The 16,264-nt window shown below is 44.4% G+C and overlaps 1 protein-coding gene across 1 annotated transcript in view; it reads left to right on the top strand.

Annotated features, from left to right (window-relative positions):
- The window catches only part of pcdh15b (protocadherin-related 15b), a gene marked incomplete at both ends in the record, with an annotated part of 193,723 nt that overhangs the window by 14,688 nt on the left and 162,771 nt on the right, over positions 1 to 16,264 (top strand). Inside the window, 2 exons of the mRNA XM_080835675.1 lie at positions 2,960 to 2,974; positions 3,400 to 3,465. Of these exons, the coding sequence (XP_080691801.1) occupies positions 2,960 to 2,974; positions 3,400 to 3,465 (81 nt within the window). The remainder of the gene's footprint in view (positions 1 to 2,959; positions 2,975 to 3,399; positions 3,466 to 16,264) is intronic.

Below are 16,264 nucleotides of genomic sequence, written 5' to 3' on the forward strand. Positions count from 1 at the left end.
TATTTCTTAGGGGCAGTTTTGCCCTTTGCCCTCGTGTATTTCCGACGCTGCCACTGACTATGGATTGTGTGTCAGTGTGTGTGAAACCACCCAGCTTATTCGAAAATGCTCCCACACACACACACACACACACACACACACACACTGGGTGCCTGTGTATGGGTGCCTGTGTGATGTCAGGGGTGTGTGTGTGTGTGTGTGTGTGTGTGTGTGTGTGTGTGTGTCTGAAATAAATGGCACACAACTGATTCTCTTCAGATCAGCCAGGGCTCAGAGATTACCCCACCAAAGGAAGTTATGTCATCCCTCAAGAACAAAGTTGAACCTAGATTACCTGAGAATTACAGCACTAATCATCTCCTCGTTAACGTCATCATCTTAATCATATCAAGACCACGTGTGTTATCAGAAAGCTGTGCAGGTCAAAGGGGATACAGTTCTGAACTTGTGTTGCCAGAGGATTCCTGCTGGATTTGACTCAAATGACTGAAAAGACCCTTTAACAGTGGCAGAACTCTAACAACTTCCTCAGCCCTAGTCATTGGTGTCTCACAGTGCACAGACGAGACCTCTTCTCTCCTCTTCTCTCATGAATGTTTCATGGCAACCCGAGCTGTTTGGTCTCCCTTTGAAACAGTCGCCGTGACTACGAGCCCTCTTTCTTACGAGAGAACACCCAAGCTCGGAGCTCCGCGAGCTGGGACTCCATCGTTAGAGCACCAGTCTGTCTTTCTCTCCATCGCTCTCTCTCTCTCTTTCCGTCGCTCTCTCTCTCTCTTTCTGTGAAGCAGATGAACATGACACAGCCACAGTTCATAACTAATGCATGTGGAGGAGAGCCCCTGAGCGAACATTTGAGGCACAGAGACGAGACAACAACACAACACACCACAACACAACACAACACACCACAACACAACACACCACAACACAACACACCACAACACAAAACAACACAACACAACACAACACAACACAACAAAACACAACACTTTTTTTTCCTGGCCATGAAGTCAACGTACCCCACTTCTACCCCCCCCACCCCCCCCCCCCCCCCCCCCATTACGCAATGAGTTGATGTAAGCAGGGCTCTTGTGGGTCTGGCCAAGTGGGCCAAGTGTGTGTGTATTTGTTTGTGTTTGGGTATGTGCAGTTTGTAGTGTATTTTAGAGAGTTCTCATGTAATCCACATTGAGTGTTTGGGAGGGCTCTCATGCCATCCCCTTAAGTGTGTTTATCTCATAGAGTTTGTGTAGATTTTTAGTGTTTGTATTTGGGATGGTTTCCCCCCGATGTAATTGACCTGTGTGTGTGTGTGTATGTGTTTGTGTTCCGCCGTTGTTCTGCTGTTGCCAGGTTTCAAGGCATCACACACATCTTCCATGTCAACCGTTGTTTCAAACCCTCCATTATTTATGCTACAAGGGGAGCTGTCCCTGAGGAAAAAAAAGTATCGTTTTCCTCCTAATCGCCCATGATCTGTGTCACTGCAGGAGATGATGTGTCCCCTTATGTGTGATTTATATCCAGTAGAACTCACTTCTCACAACTGGCCATTAATAATGTCATAAAAGTGTGGGTGGGCTGGGAATATGTATCTTATGGGTGAGGGGGGCTGGCGGAGATTGGAGAGAGAGAGAGAGATGAATAGAGTGGGAGGAGAGAGAGAGAGAGAGAGAGAGAGCGAGAGAGCGAGAAAGAGAGAGAGAGATATCATGTACTGGACGATGAGGGAGAGGGGTGTGAGAGGGAGAAGAGTGAGAGAGTGCCTGGGTGTCTAAGAGTGACATGGGAGAGGAGAATGGGACATAGAGAAGTACACTGAGAAAAGAGATAGTATAGAAAGAGATAGAGAGAATGGCTGAGGGCACTAAAAGAAGAGGTAGCATAGAAAGAATGTCTGAGAGACTAAAAGAGATAGTATAGAAATGGATAGAGTGAATGGCTGAGGGACTAAGGCATGGGGATGGAAAGAGCCGTGGGTATGAATGCAAGTACTGGAATGTTGAAATAGCTTAAAATGCCCATCTCTACTAGTAGCCGGGATAGCTAACAAAAACACTCACTCACTCCCTCATTCACTCACTTACCAACTCATACTCTTTCATTAACTTACACACACTCACTCGCTCCCTGACTAACTTACTCGCTCTCTCACTTAGTTTCACACCGTCACTCACTCACACAGTCACTCACTCATACTCTCCCATTGCCCTACACACATTCACTCTCTCACTCACTCTCTCACCCACTCTCTCACCCACTCTCTCACCCACTCTCTCACCCACTCTCTCACCCACTCTCTCACCCACTCACTCACTCACACACTCACTCACTCACTCACTCACTCCCTCCCTCCTCTATCCATCCCTCCTACTCCTATATACCAGTACTTACTATGCGGCTCTGTGTGATTCCCCTCTACTGTAATTCCGAGAGCGATGCTAACTACTTAGCTAATGGCGGCTGGCCAGTGGATCAGGGCCAGTATAAAGGTCAAGCTTTAAGGAACCGTTTGTTTTTCTGCCAACAATGGAAACCAAGCGTTTAGAGGATGGCCCATCCGCAGCCTTGAGATCTCTCATTTACCAGATGTATGAGTTTGTGTTCACAGCTAAGACATTTTTGTCTTTCCTGTCACTTTATACATAGCACGGTATTTGAGGATTTGTGAATATTTATCCCAAGTGTGGTATTGCTTTCCTGTCTGGTGTAGATACATTATCAAAATCAGGAGGCATAAAGGGGAACAGCCATAGATAAAATAAACCCACATTTCTCTTCTAAGCTGCCTCTGTCTTTTGCCTTTTGTTATTTACCTGTTATCTGTAATTATCTGTAAATGTATTTTTCTTTTCTTTACTTCTTCCCACCCTGTTCCTTCTTTCTCTCTCGTCCCTTCTCTCCTTGTCCATCTCTCGCTTCTGCTCTACACTGACGACACTATCTGTGACTCCAGATTGGCAGTATGAGGGTAAGATTGTGAATCTTTTCATTCCAATCCCTCTCTTTTTCCTCCCTCCCCCTCCCCTCCCTTCCCCATCCTCCTCCTCGTCTCTTTGATGGAGTAGAGAAGTCTATTAACCCCTTAGCACCCCTCTAGTTACTGCCTGCTCGCCGATATATTAAAAAAAAGCCATCTTGTGAAACGACCATGGCCTGTGATTGTTCTACTCCATTTTGGTGATAGATATAGTGGCACTAGACTGCAAGTTTATAGCCCCCCAGACCAGCCTCCCATAATGGAAGCTGAAATTGAAATGTCTTGTTTGGTGTGAATTGTGTGATATGAGGTATGTGAGACGATAGGTATTTCTCTCTGACTGTTTCCTTTTCTCTTTTTTTCTTTCATTCTCCCCATATCTCCGCATGTCTCCGCCCCCGGTGGTTGTATTTCAGAGTGCAAGCTGTCCAGAACAGGGCCACCAGCCACCATTGTAGCCATCGACGAAGAGAGCCCCAATGGTGAGTACAGAACTACGTCCCTCTTACAATCAGCGAGCGAGAAGCAGTATCAGATGGTGTCACTTGAAGCAGAAGAGGTTTTTGGTCAGTTACTAACTTAGCAGAGGCCTTTTGAATGCATTGTAGCTGTTCAATGGAATTGTATGTTTTATCAGTACTACTGCATTCTGGGAGTTGTAGTCTTTGACCTTCATATCATTATGGCCGTCAGTAGAACCTCATTGTTATTATAGCTTGTAACTGACCCTGAGATAGAATTGACCCAGACCTTCTGTGTATCTGACAGAACCCTGACACCTTAGAAACAAAACCGTTCGGGAGTCAGTCGGCATTCTTCTTTTGAATGAAATGCATGGGAAAAACAGAGTGTGCCACCCATCATTTTACAGGTTTTCCTAGAACAGAAGAAAGTGATTGTATAATGATTTTTTTTTACTTCAAAGCATGAGAGTCCCCTGCCTCACCTAAAATAGAAACAGTGCCATCAATTTCAAGCATCAAAGCCTTCAACATTCTTTGTTTTAATCACTCTTTTTGAACCCACTTAGCCTTTTGCGCATAAATGCCATTGCATCTCAGTCTTGTCATGTTCTCCGCAGCTGTTTGCCTGGATGAGCTTGCATTTAAGTAGAAAAAAAGGAAAAGTAAGGAGGAAAAAGGGGGAAAAAAACACTGAACCCCACAATTACACCCATAATCCTCGCCCACCTAGGAAGACGAGTCCCATTACGAGCTTTTTTTCTTCCCCCTAGCGATTTCAGAAACACTTTTCTTAGTGGGGTCGCGGATCTGTCGTCAGTAATAAGAGAGTGGCCTTGCAGTGGCTGCCGCCACTTATTTCTCCTCGCCTTCTCCCGGAAAAAAACAGGTCTTCCCATAATGCCTCATGCCGGGCCAGAAATGCCACATCAAAGATGGCATTCAGTCCCCACCCGCAACCAGGAGTCCCTTTTAGCTGTCAGAGTTGTGTTTTCTCCACACACACCCCTCCTCTTCTGTCTGTCTGTTCATGGGGATGCTGTGTGTGTCATCTCAGTGTGTGTTTCTGAGTATTTTATCGGCGTGTGTGTGTGTGCGTGCGCGTTTGTATGTTAGAGGGGGGTCTTCATCTGTGTGGCTGCTGTAATTACATTTTAATGTCAGTGAGATTAGTGAGTTACAGATGCAGGTCATTTGAGTTAGTGTTAGTCATTTACAACTGAGGGGATGCTTACTTTCTCCCCCTCCACACTAAACCTTTATGCTACAGGTAACACAGCAGGGGTAAGTCTGTGGTAATGTGTGTGTGTGTGTATGTGTGTGTGTGTGTGTGTGCAACATTTTAATTACAGCCACTGAACTTTTTGCATTTTAAGGGGTCAGGCAGGTATTTGCATTTCATTTAAATGCAAAGTGAGTTTTTTTTAACCCTCTGTCGCTCAGCCTTTTGTGTACTTGGTCCCAAAAGGATTTCTGTATTTAATGTGGACATCCTCAGAAATTCTGTCAGACTGTCAGAGTATTCGTTTTCAGTTCCTTTCCCCTTTGCTCTCTTCCCTGTGAGAGTGTGCCATTGTGCTGTGTGTACTTTCAATCCTGTAACAGCGGCCAGTGAGATTATTTCAAGTTTGCCTTTCCATCTGAGGGTCAGGAGAGTGTTTGCACTGCAAAATTAATAGAATCCATTTAATCACAGACCAGACTCGAACTACTGAAAGCCAGGAATATGTGAGCTAATCTCTCTTTATGAAACAGACATTTACCTTGAATTCAAGGCCCCATGGCTCTAAGTTGCTCTTTAAATAGTCGTTTAATAGAGGGACCGTTTTTATCTTAAGCATACTAAAATACCATCACATTCACCGGGGAGTCTTAACTCATGCACCCTAGCTAGTAATCTCCACGTTTGGGTCTTATTACTGCACTTTAAAGACACTATTTCTCCCCGTCTTGAGCCAATTAATCCATGTCTTTCATAAGCATTTTCAAAAGCAGCTGTCAACATACTGCAGATGTCTAGACAGCCCTTCTGGTGAAACGATTGATTTCCAATTTCAGGTCATGTCAACATACATTTGAAGGGTTTTTTCTGCTCTCTTCAAACAAACAGAAAAATTAAGTGGAAAAAAGGCAAATGCAAGGGAAGTTTATTTGTAAAGCTTCATACTTGGAGGCAATTTAATGTGCTTTATGTAAAAAAAAAAAGTCAAAGGAACATACAAAGGACAAATAAAGACAAAGTGCTTGAGAGTGAAAAATACAATTTAAAATACAATCAAATACAAATAAAAGAAAGTATAAAGTACATAAATACAATACAAATGTGCGTAAAGGTCAAACAAACCAAAAGAATGACGTGGAAAACAACAAATAGTTGCTGATTGTGGACTGGATTGGACCGGATCGTGCCAAATATGGACCGAGCTGACCCCGAGTCCAGCGTTTTGATGAGAGTGGCTCACCAGTCCCACTCCTTCCTGTGTTACGGTGGAGTGCCACGACCCTTAACTCTCATGCTCATTAACACTTCTTCAAAAGCGCGCTCAACAAAGCCTCGAGAAGCATGCAGCAAAGACTCGGCTGACTGAAGTGGAGCGGAGTGCTTCACGAGTACAGAGATATGCAGAGCGGCCTTCCTTCCCTCTCTTCCTCCCTCTCTCTCTTTCTCTCTCTGTCTCACTCTGAAATGACAATGGCATAGACACCAAGGACCCGACTTCGAGCTCTCCGACTGAGTCATTTACTACTGAGCCTCCAGTGTGTCACTGAAACTGTATTTGATGTGTCTTTGAGACAGACATCGTAATCATCATCAGAGAGTGTTCAGAGAGTGAGTCTGTGTGTGTGTGTGTGTGTGTGTGCGTGTGCGTGTGAGTGTGCGTGTGCGTGTGCGTGTGCGTGTGCGTGTGCGTGTGCGTGTGCGTGTGCGTGTGTGTGAGTGTGAGTGTGAGTGTATAGGGGTGCCATTCAAGCAGCCTAAGTACATCTCAGTTGGACTTTTGATGACAGAGAAAAGACAGAGTATTCCTCCCCCTCACACGCATGCACCAACTAGCATGCAAAAGGCCACACACATGCATACACACACTCTCACACACAAACAAACTTATTCTGGTAAAAGACATTCAAAATGATCTATCCTCTCCTATTGGAAACAGATTGGCTAGGCCTTTACAGATTGCCAAGTAGGCCTGACTAAGTTTGTGTGTATTTGCGTGGTGGTGGTGGAGGCTTTAGGACTTTCATTCTCTTCTTCTTGAAGGGGGGCAGCATAGGCATCAGGATAATGGAGGAAGTCGTCATTGTGGTGTGTTGACACATTTATATGACCTTCATCCATTCTTTTACATTTCACCACCTGTGAGAATACCAGCATTGTATCCACTTCCTAAATAGTCTGATTCATTCTCTCAGGGTTGTGTGTGTGTGTGTGTGTGTGTGTGTGTGTGTGTGTGTGTGTGTGTGTGTGTGTGTGTGTGTGAAATCATAGGAGGTATTGTGTGTAGAGCAGATGGAAGAGTTAAAACAGTAACTATCAATACTTGAAGCAGAAACATTTAGTTTTTGCTTCTTACTTTGATTCTAGGGGAGGCTTAATGCCATAGTAGTGGATGCCAAACTGCCACTTTGTCTCCTGAAGTGGGTACATACAATGAATATAGATGTTGGCCATATAGCCCATCCAACTGTTCAAAGTAGATGCCTCATTTGAATTGTTTTCTTATACTGAAAGTGAATGCATTTTTCAGCATGCCTGGGGCAAAGTACACAAGCGCATTTGCAGCGTGTCATTGCTAATTCCAATGCATGAACACGATTCTGCTAACTTCCCCATTTCGCTGAGACTAAACGTGTCCAGATTGAACGTTTCCGCCCCAATAAAAAAAGCCAATCAAACGAGGTGAATTCAGGCACCATTCATTTAATATTGGTCACGGCTCTGCAAATTCATGAGTTTGGCCCCTTGGTTCATTTCGGTGCAAATCTGCTTCGCTGGGAAGCCTCGCGGCGCTAGTCCCCCCTCCACTTGAGGCTTTTATTAAAAAAGGGGACAATTTAATGGCCGTCTTCTGCAGTGCATAAAACTCTCCAGCGTGTCACTGGTGGACAGGAAGGGTGCCTATAAAAGACACTGGGATCACATCTCATTTATTTCTCATTCGCTGGCTCTCGAAGGCCCTCAGTACCCCCGCTCCCACCCACACACACACACACACACACACAGTCACATACACACACACAGTCACACACACACACACACACAATCCGCACTGCCACCACCAGCTATATCCACAGGCGGGGCAATTATCAGCGTGTCAGTGCCTCATTAGAGTTCCCTCCCTTCCTCCCTCCCCCTCTCTGTCTCTCTCTGTCTCATTGAGGCGGCCCGCGGTCCAGTACGCCAAGCCTGATGGGAAAGCGGGGGGTAACGGAACTGGCAGCCGGTGTTGATGGAGAGCCTGGTCAGGGGACACGGTGAGCAGCCACCGGCAAAAAGCGATAGATTATCTGTCAGGTGGCGAGCAGCCGAGCCTCTTTCATGGCTAAAGGAGAGAAGGGGGTCAGGGAAGGTGGAGCAACCGGGGCCTCGGACGAAGGTCCCCTTGAGAGTCACGCAGTGACGCGTGTCCAGGTAGTGTAGTGGGAAAGGGGTTTGGGGAGGGTGGGGGACAGGAGGGGTTGGGGTTGAAGGATGGTTTGGGAGCCAAAGCAAGAAAGAGAGTGAAAAACAGACATAAAGAGCGAGTGAAAGACAGACAGAAAGAGAGAAGAAGAGAGACAGAAAGAGAGACAGAAAGAGAGAGGAAGAGAGACAGAAAGAGAAAGTGAATGAGAGACAGAAAGAGAGAGGGAGAGAGACAGAGAGAGGGTGAAAGACAGACAGAAAGAGCAAGTGAAAGACAGACAGAAGGAGAGAGCAGAAGACAGACAGAAAGAGAGAGTAAAAGACAAGAGAGATGGCGGGATTAGTAATTAGGGTCCCTGAATGGCAATCAATGGTGGCTTTCGTGAGGAAGGGCGTCTGGCAATTGATCGTAAGGGGACGGCTGGAAGAGTGTGAATTAAAATGTCCCCACGGGTGAGATTAAGAACAGGGGATGGAAGGGCATTCATCTGGACCGTGTGTGTGTGTGTGTGTGTTGGAGGGTAGTGTAGGGTCGGGGGGTAAGAGGGAGAAAGGGCATTTTGGAGTGGTACTTGGAAATAAGCGGGAGTTTTTGCAGTGCTTTAGCCTGGGGGGTAGGATGGGGATGGGGATGGGGATGGCAGGTGGGGGTGGGGGTTGAGGTGGGGTGGGAGGTAGACAAGAGTGGATAACCCAGTTGTATCACCTGACATGGCGACCGCCTCATATTTACGATGCCTCCTCTGACCCCAGAGCTCTGGTTTAATGGCCTACATACCACTTTACTGCCATGGAGGCTCCCACTCCTTCCTGGCTGTGGTGTGTGCAATTACCTGGGCAAGGCAAAGGGCCCCCTCCTCAGACCCCTTGGCTGGAAAGCAGGAAAACACAGGGCTAGAAAGCCAAAGCACCAGCTTCAATCATACATCCTCAGACACCATGATTGAGCCACACTTCAGAGCCTCACTTTCATTAGATGTCATGATATGTACTATGTGTGTATTGATGTACACATTGATTTGGAATAGTGCAATAACTATTATACTTACATATTGATAAAACTGCAAAATAGAGGGTGTCTTCAAGCTGAAATAAACTCCAGAAAACATGACGGCGTCTTCCGGTCGTTCTTCAAGTTTGTGTGCTCATTTAGATTCTATCCATATAAATATACTTCAATGTACTTTTTTATTTTTTCTCTTGTGGTTATGGTTAGGTTAAGAAACATTAAAAAAAATGTATACTTAATTGAAAACTTCACATGTTATTCATTACTAAAGTAAAATATCTAAATGTTTGATGTAGAGGGGCAGCGAGAGCCCCTTCTCTGCTAGCTGCTCCACGTCTAACATGGCATTGATTGAATAGAGGTCTGGAAAGCGATGGCCACAGAATTACTCCTCTTCCTGTGGGGACTCGTGAAAGGTTTTCATTTCCCGTCAAGCACTGCCTCAGTGGACGACACTAACCAGGCCTTCAACCGCAGAGCCACTGGAGTGAAATAGCCTGGTGAAGTGGGGCTCTGTGAATAGGATGATCTCCACACCTGTGTCTTAAATAGCAGTGCTATTACACCACGTTTCCTTCTCCCTCTCTTCTCTGTGCTGAAATAGAAATGAATGTGACGGAGCAGCATATCTGCCTTGAGGACAGATTCGTATTAGGTCTCTGTAGCTCTTTGTCGAAGCAGAAACAACACATTTTTCTCCAACAGTTATGGCAGTGTAGTGACATTAGCTGGTGTACTGAATTCAGTTGGTTCACGCTGCATATGACAATACCATTGGAATAGCAACATGCAGTTGCATATGTATACAGCATGGTTGTGGCCCTTCTGAAAGAGAAATCTCTGTGTCGGTGGTCCCAGATGGAAAAAAAACCTTATTCTATTGTGTTGGTAAAAGCTGGTATTGTGTGAAGACATGGGTGTTTTGGCTCTCATCTGTACCAAACCCCACTGCCTCTGCATCCTGTAGCCCTGGCCATGGAGAGCTTGACACTGCTGTTAGCACTGCATGGGAGCTGCTGAGAGGGAACACTAATGGCCCACACAAATGGGACTATTTTTTTTATTTTGCCTGGTTGAAGTGCACCCTTTTGCAGGAATCAAAACCTTTTTATACATTCCATGCATTCATTTTGAAAGTTGGAAAGAGGCCATCTCCAGTCTCTATTTCTAGAACAACATGTGAAATCAGTTTTATTCATTTGGGATATACTAACAAATATATTGTTCAATTTGTCAGTACATCTTATCACCTGTCTTAGGTCTTTGACTCCCTCATACCATTGCTGGGTTTGATCAATAAAAAGATGTGAATATTTAAGCATTGAAGTGTATGTGAAAGCATGTGTCACCTCTTCTTTGATTAGAAGAGAATAGAAATATAGTTATTTTTGGCCTCAGGCAGCACCAGTTTAAAACCTGTTCCTTTTTGGCTTTGTCCTGGAAAGCATCCTGGAACAGAAAATGTGTATGTCTGGTATTTGTGAGCTTTGCTAACCACTCTATTTCTGTCTATTTCTAGCTCTTTCTTCTCTCCTGTAACTATCACCGTCTGGTCAGGGGGAAAGCTTCTGTTTTTTTTGGGGGGGGGGGGGGTTTGAAGCCATTGAAGCTTAAATAAAATGCCTCCTCCTACCCAGCTCTCCTTGGCAGGTCCGCAGCTAATTAGATTGTCTTTGTAACACACACACACACACACACTCATACACACCCTGTCATTTTCACCCTCTCGAGTCTTTATTTATTCATTCTAATGAAGTCGCCATTTCATTATTAATAGCAGGTATACATTATATAGAGAAACATACTTTTTTTTCTCCCAAACAAAGCCCCACCTGGAACTCTCGCCATGCGGCAAGAGCTGGATTTCAAATGGGTTTTTGCCAGGCGCCTTTTGATGTTTAGCACTAATCTGATACACTGGAGGTTTTAAGGGTTACAATTATGCAGTCAAGCCCCTGTACTGCACCGCACTCCCCCCCTCCCCACCCTCCAACCACACACACACACACACACACACACACACACTCACCACACACACTCACATACAGTACATACACACACACACACACACAAATGCACCCTCAACCCCCAGGAGCAGTCAGAGCTTTGAAGAGAGTGATAATGGTAATGAAAAGTTCAAGATTTAGGCTTTTCATTTCAGACTTAGGCAAGAGAGACGGAGAGGTACATGTGTATTGAGGGGGAAAGAGGGAATACGTGAGAAAAGGAAATGAGCAAAAAGAGGAGAAGAGAAAATAAAAGAGAGGGTGATAGAATGAGAGATTACGTTAAGAGAGAAAGAAAAAGAAAGGAAAAGAACAAGTAAGATAGAAGTAGAGAAAAAGAAGGAAGGAAGGAAGTGAGAGGAAAAGTGAGAAGAAAATTGAGATAGGAAGAGAGAAAGAAGAGAGAGTGAGAGTTAGAGGGCGGGGGATCAGCGAGTGGGAGAGAGAAATGATTAACAGGAGCAGGTGTGTCAGGCTGCATCCTGAAAGTACCTCAGATTATTTCAAGCAGCAGCTTTCTGTGTGTGTGTGTGTGTGTGTGTGTGTGTGTGTGTGTGTGTGTGTGTGTGTGTGTGTGTGTGTGTGTGTGTGTGTGAGAGAGAGAGAGAGAAGGATCCAGAGGTTGTGTCCCTGCCTCCCCTGACACCAGGGTTTAGAGTCACTCTACAACCACCCTGGATTGCAGTTCTACCTCCCACCCCACCCCCACTCTTCCCCCGCACCACCCTTACCTTCTCTCCTAGTCCAACTCATTCCTCCATGGCCCGCTCAGTACTGATGGGCCTGTGAAGTCCAACCAAGTGTGTACAGTGTCCTTATTTAAACAGCCCCAGTCACAGAGTTAGATGAACTAGAATAGATTGGGGAAACTATATATGATATAACACTTCATGTTATGTAAAGTGCTTCAAGTTGAGCGGTATACACTTTTCTCAGATGTCCGTTGACTCAAGTGAGAGAGAGGAACAGTCCTCAGTTTTGTGTAACTTGTAAAAATGAACTTATGATTGAGGAGTCGTTGTGTTTCTTTCCTGAGGTATTTTAGCATGATATGAGTTGATGGCCTGTCACATGGCCTATCATATAACAAGCAACTGTGAGTGAGTGTGTCTGTCTGTCTCTCTGTCTGTCTGTCTGTCTGTCTGTCTGTCTGTCTGGCAGGGTTAGATAGAGGGCTCACACACACAGAGTGTATAGTCTTAGACGTAGACTTAACATCTCCACACCAGTGCACCCCACATGATGAGGTCCTCTAGAGAGGGTGAGGGAGAGTAGCAGGTGGGTGGATCACTGAACATATCATCCACTGGCTAATCTTTTGTGAAAGGCCGATGTCATGAAGGTGCTCAACTGGATGGATTGTGGTACAAGATGTCCACTCTTCTTGTCCTCTCTCTGTCCTCCCTCTGTCTTTCTCTCTCTCTCTCTCTTTCTCTTGCTCTCTCTTTCTATCTCTCATGCACTCATCTTCTCTCATTTCTCTAAATCTCATGCAGCATGCAGTGTGCTGAAAACGTCAAGGGCCTTCTTTTCAACTTCTGCTTTCTACAAAAAAAACCTTCTAATCTCTGACAGCGGCACATAAATGATGCATTGACACCGCCTACAGTTAGCCCGACCGCTGTGATGCCATCTTTATTAGTAAAAAAGCCAAACCTCTGAAGAGGCATATGCTATCTAACAGTAATAAGGCAACACTGGTCCTCTGAAGAGGCTTTTGCAATCTAACAGTCATAATGCAACACTGCTGCTGTACACTATGAGCTTCCACTTGTTCCTTTGTGATCTGTATGAGTGAATACCAGTTGAGAGCGTTTCTGACCTGACTCTATATTCACAAAGCCGATTGATGATATCCATGTTGCCTTTTGTGCTGGAGTGTCATCGCTTCAGTTGAGTTTGTGCTCTCGCCGCTATACCAACAAGCTTGGCTTTGTGGCATTGTAATCAGAGTGCAGTTGTGTTATGTTGTAGAACTGGGTTCAAAGGTGATATAAATTTCCGTACACCCCTCTAAGATTGCATGAGAAAACTCTGGCGGTCTCTATCACAACAGAGTGAAAGGTGTTGCTGGTCACCTCATGTGATTGCGTGGCAGATGTGCTGGGAGAATGCGAAACAGAGAGTTCACACCTCGCATGTGGTTAAAGAAAGAAGCATCTCCACGCAGCAATGAAATATAGGTCCTGGAGGTCAGGGATATGTGCTGTAGGTGTGAGACTGAAAGACATTCCGGAGTGGGCTTTGTTAGCCATAACTTCGGCAGAAAACAACTTTGGGAAGAGTTGGCAGTCGTCCTTGGGTCCTGGCAGCTACCTCAGGGGTATTAGCGATGGTGAAATTACAATTTAAGATTCCAGCAATTGTTTTCAGCAAGGTTCTTTGGCACCACATATCTAGCATGTTGAACTGGTGACCAAGTATAAATATTTGAAGTGGGCTGCAGTAGTGAAGGCTACCTTCCTCTGTCCAATCTTGTGTTTCTTCAAGGCAAAGAGTGAATGAAAGGAGTTCTTGTTTGTATGTGGAGTCCCTGTTGGAGTTTAAATAACACACTCTCCAGATGCAACCCTTGAGTCTTTCTAAAGTGCCTCAAAACTCCTTTGTAAAGTTTCCTGAAATGGAAGGAGTAAATTGTCACTGATGCCATTGAAAGAAAGAAGATTGCTTGCCTGGAAAGGTATGGTTTGAAGCTAACCTGGTATTTTTTAAAGGAGGTAATTGAAATTGACCTGTCGTGTTGACATTTTACACCTGGGTGATTAGATTTGATAGCTGATATCGATCAACACAGCAAAGCGGTATTATTAGGTTTATGATCTTGTTCCTTAGAGCGCTGCACCCTATGGGGGACAGATGTGCCGACATATACTGCAGGCGTTGAAAGAGCCATATATATATTCAAATGCGTACCGTTCACTTCCAGGTGTAAGACACCGTATGATAGTGAGAAGGTAGAGAACAATGTAAATGAAAAATGTGACAGTGTCTTTACTCCTCATAACAACTCAAGGTAAAGCCACATTTTATGAGATTCCTCCCTTGAACAGGCTAAGCCTAGCAGTACAAGTACAAACGCAGACCAAAAACGTCACCAACTAAAACAAATAAAGGTCCAAGTGCACTTTCGAGAAATACGCATTTGAAAGGCCAGAATCAACCAACCACCATTCTATTACATTTATTTTTACTATTATATTTATTTTATGTATTTATTATATTATTTTTATAAATAATATAATAAAGTTTATTATAATTTTGGTTGCAAAAAAACTCAAAATTGTGGACATGTCAGATAGACAGTTAATTCATGGTTTTACGAATATAAAGGCAAAACACAAAGGCAAGGCCCTCTTACTACCTGTAACCATAAAGCTCTGGGTGGTTCCTTTTAGGTAAAGATAGCCTGAGAGCTAAGAAGCGAAGGAATCGCTAAAGCCCTTCTCTGGTCTCTTGTGTGTTCCCTCTCAGCTGACACACCTGTTTCTGTTGTCCTGAGTGTCCAGAATCAATTTGGTTACCATTTCTGGCTTAATCCCCAAACCACACAAGGTGGAAAATCCCTCTAAAGGAAGACCGTTACCTCTGAAGAAATCAATCAAGCAGGTGTGAAAGACGAGAGAAAAGAAGAGAAAAGGAAATCCTCTCAGTTGTTCAGGCAACCTGATGCCACCTTTTAGGTTTCAGAGTTGGATTCACATGTGCACCAAACTTCCTGGCAAAGCCCAAACTACCTGATCTGATTGTATCCTGCTTTTATTGCCAAACTGCCATTTGAGTAAAGCCTCTTGAATTGTCAAAGGTGTACACCCCCCCCCCTCCCCCCCATGAATCTCAGGGGGTAAGCCATACCCCCCCACCAAACACACACACACACACACACACACACACAAACACACACACACACACACACACACACACACACACACACACACTAACCACCAAGATTTGTTCCTGGATATCAGACACTTGTGTTATATGTTTTATACATTAGGACTGACAAGGATGATTGCTTTATGACTTGGAGATTACGTTTTTTTTTAAGAATTTTGAACTGGAATCTGAATAAGATCTTAACATTCGTTCGGATGTTGATTTCCATATTGCCACGAACACATTAGTTCAGGAAGTGGGTTGCATCCATCTGTCATGCAGAATACGATTTCCGTGTGTGGTGATTCACAACAAAAAAAGGTGGAGAGATTTAGCTGGAAAGACTTCTGGCTTGGGCTTAATTGGGGTAGAGATGAAAAATGCAAAATGTCAACAACACTGGAGCAGATTTTTTTTGAGGGGCTGAGAAAGTATTCAGCACAATTACTGTTTGCACGCCATATCTCATGAATAATATCCTACTAAGAACCAATTTCGTGGACTAATTAGCAGTTTAGCACAGATCCGCTTTCAAGTTGGGGCCTCCACTGCCGCCCATGGAGTGCTTCCAGAATCAGTCCAACCACTGCATCGACTTGGTTTCCTCTGTTTAAGTAAACACTCTCTGCAGGACTTGTTGCATAGATAGAAGAGACGGAGATCATGAGCGTTTGAAAGCAACAGAGATAGTGTGTGCATGAGTCCGTGTGTACTTTTGAAAGAGAGAGAGAGATTGAGAGGTGTTGTTTGGGTGTGTGTCTGTGTCTGTTTGTGTGTGAGTGTGAGTGTCTGTGCGTGTGTGTGTGTATGGGTATGAGAGAGAGAGAGAGAGAAAGAGCGAGACACTGATATTTGAAGAGTCTGTATCTGCTTTAGAAGCTGTCTGAGATAAACTCATATAAACAGCACATTGTGTCTATGTATACCATATAGAATGTGCTACAAAAATAAACTTGAACTTGAACTTGATATGAGACTTATGTAATTACTTATGTGATAAACATCTATACAAACATCTTACTGGTATGTCTTATGGGAATAACAACAAATAACACTTAACCTGCAACCTGAGCCAGTGGTAATTACATCATTAAATGTGATAGCAGTAAGAAACTCTACCAACCAGCGTAATTCTAATAAATGGCAAATGCTTTATAGTGTATCTTGAACACGCTAATTACATTTCACAGATGCCTGCTTTAAGTAGAGGCTTCCCCATGAGGCACATCCCAGTGACTCCTCCCTTGTGTCTCTGGCTGCTGCCTGCCTGCCCCCTCTCTTCCCGTAAGCTGGATTTGCCTTCTC

This window comes from Sprattus sprattus (genome assembly GCF_963457725.1).
Source record: "Sprattus sprattus genome assembly, chromosome: 3".
Taxonomy (NCBI): Eukaryota; Metazoa; Chordata; class Actinopteri; order Clupeiformes; family Clupeidae; genus Sprattus; species Sprattus sprattus.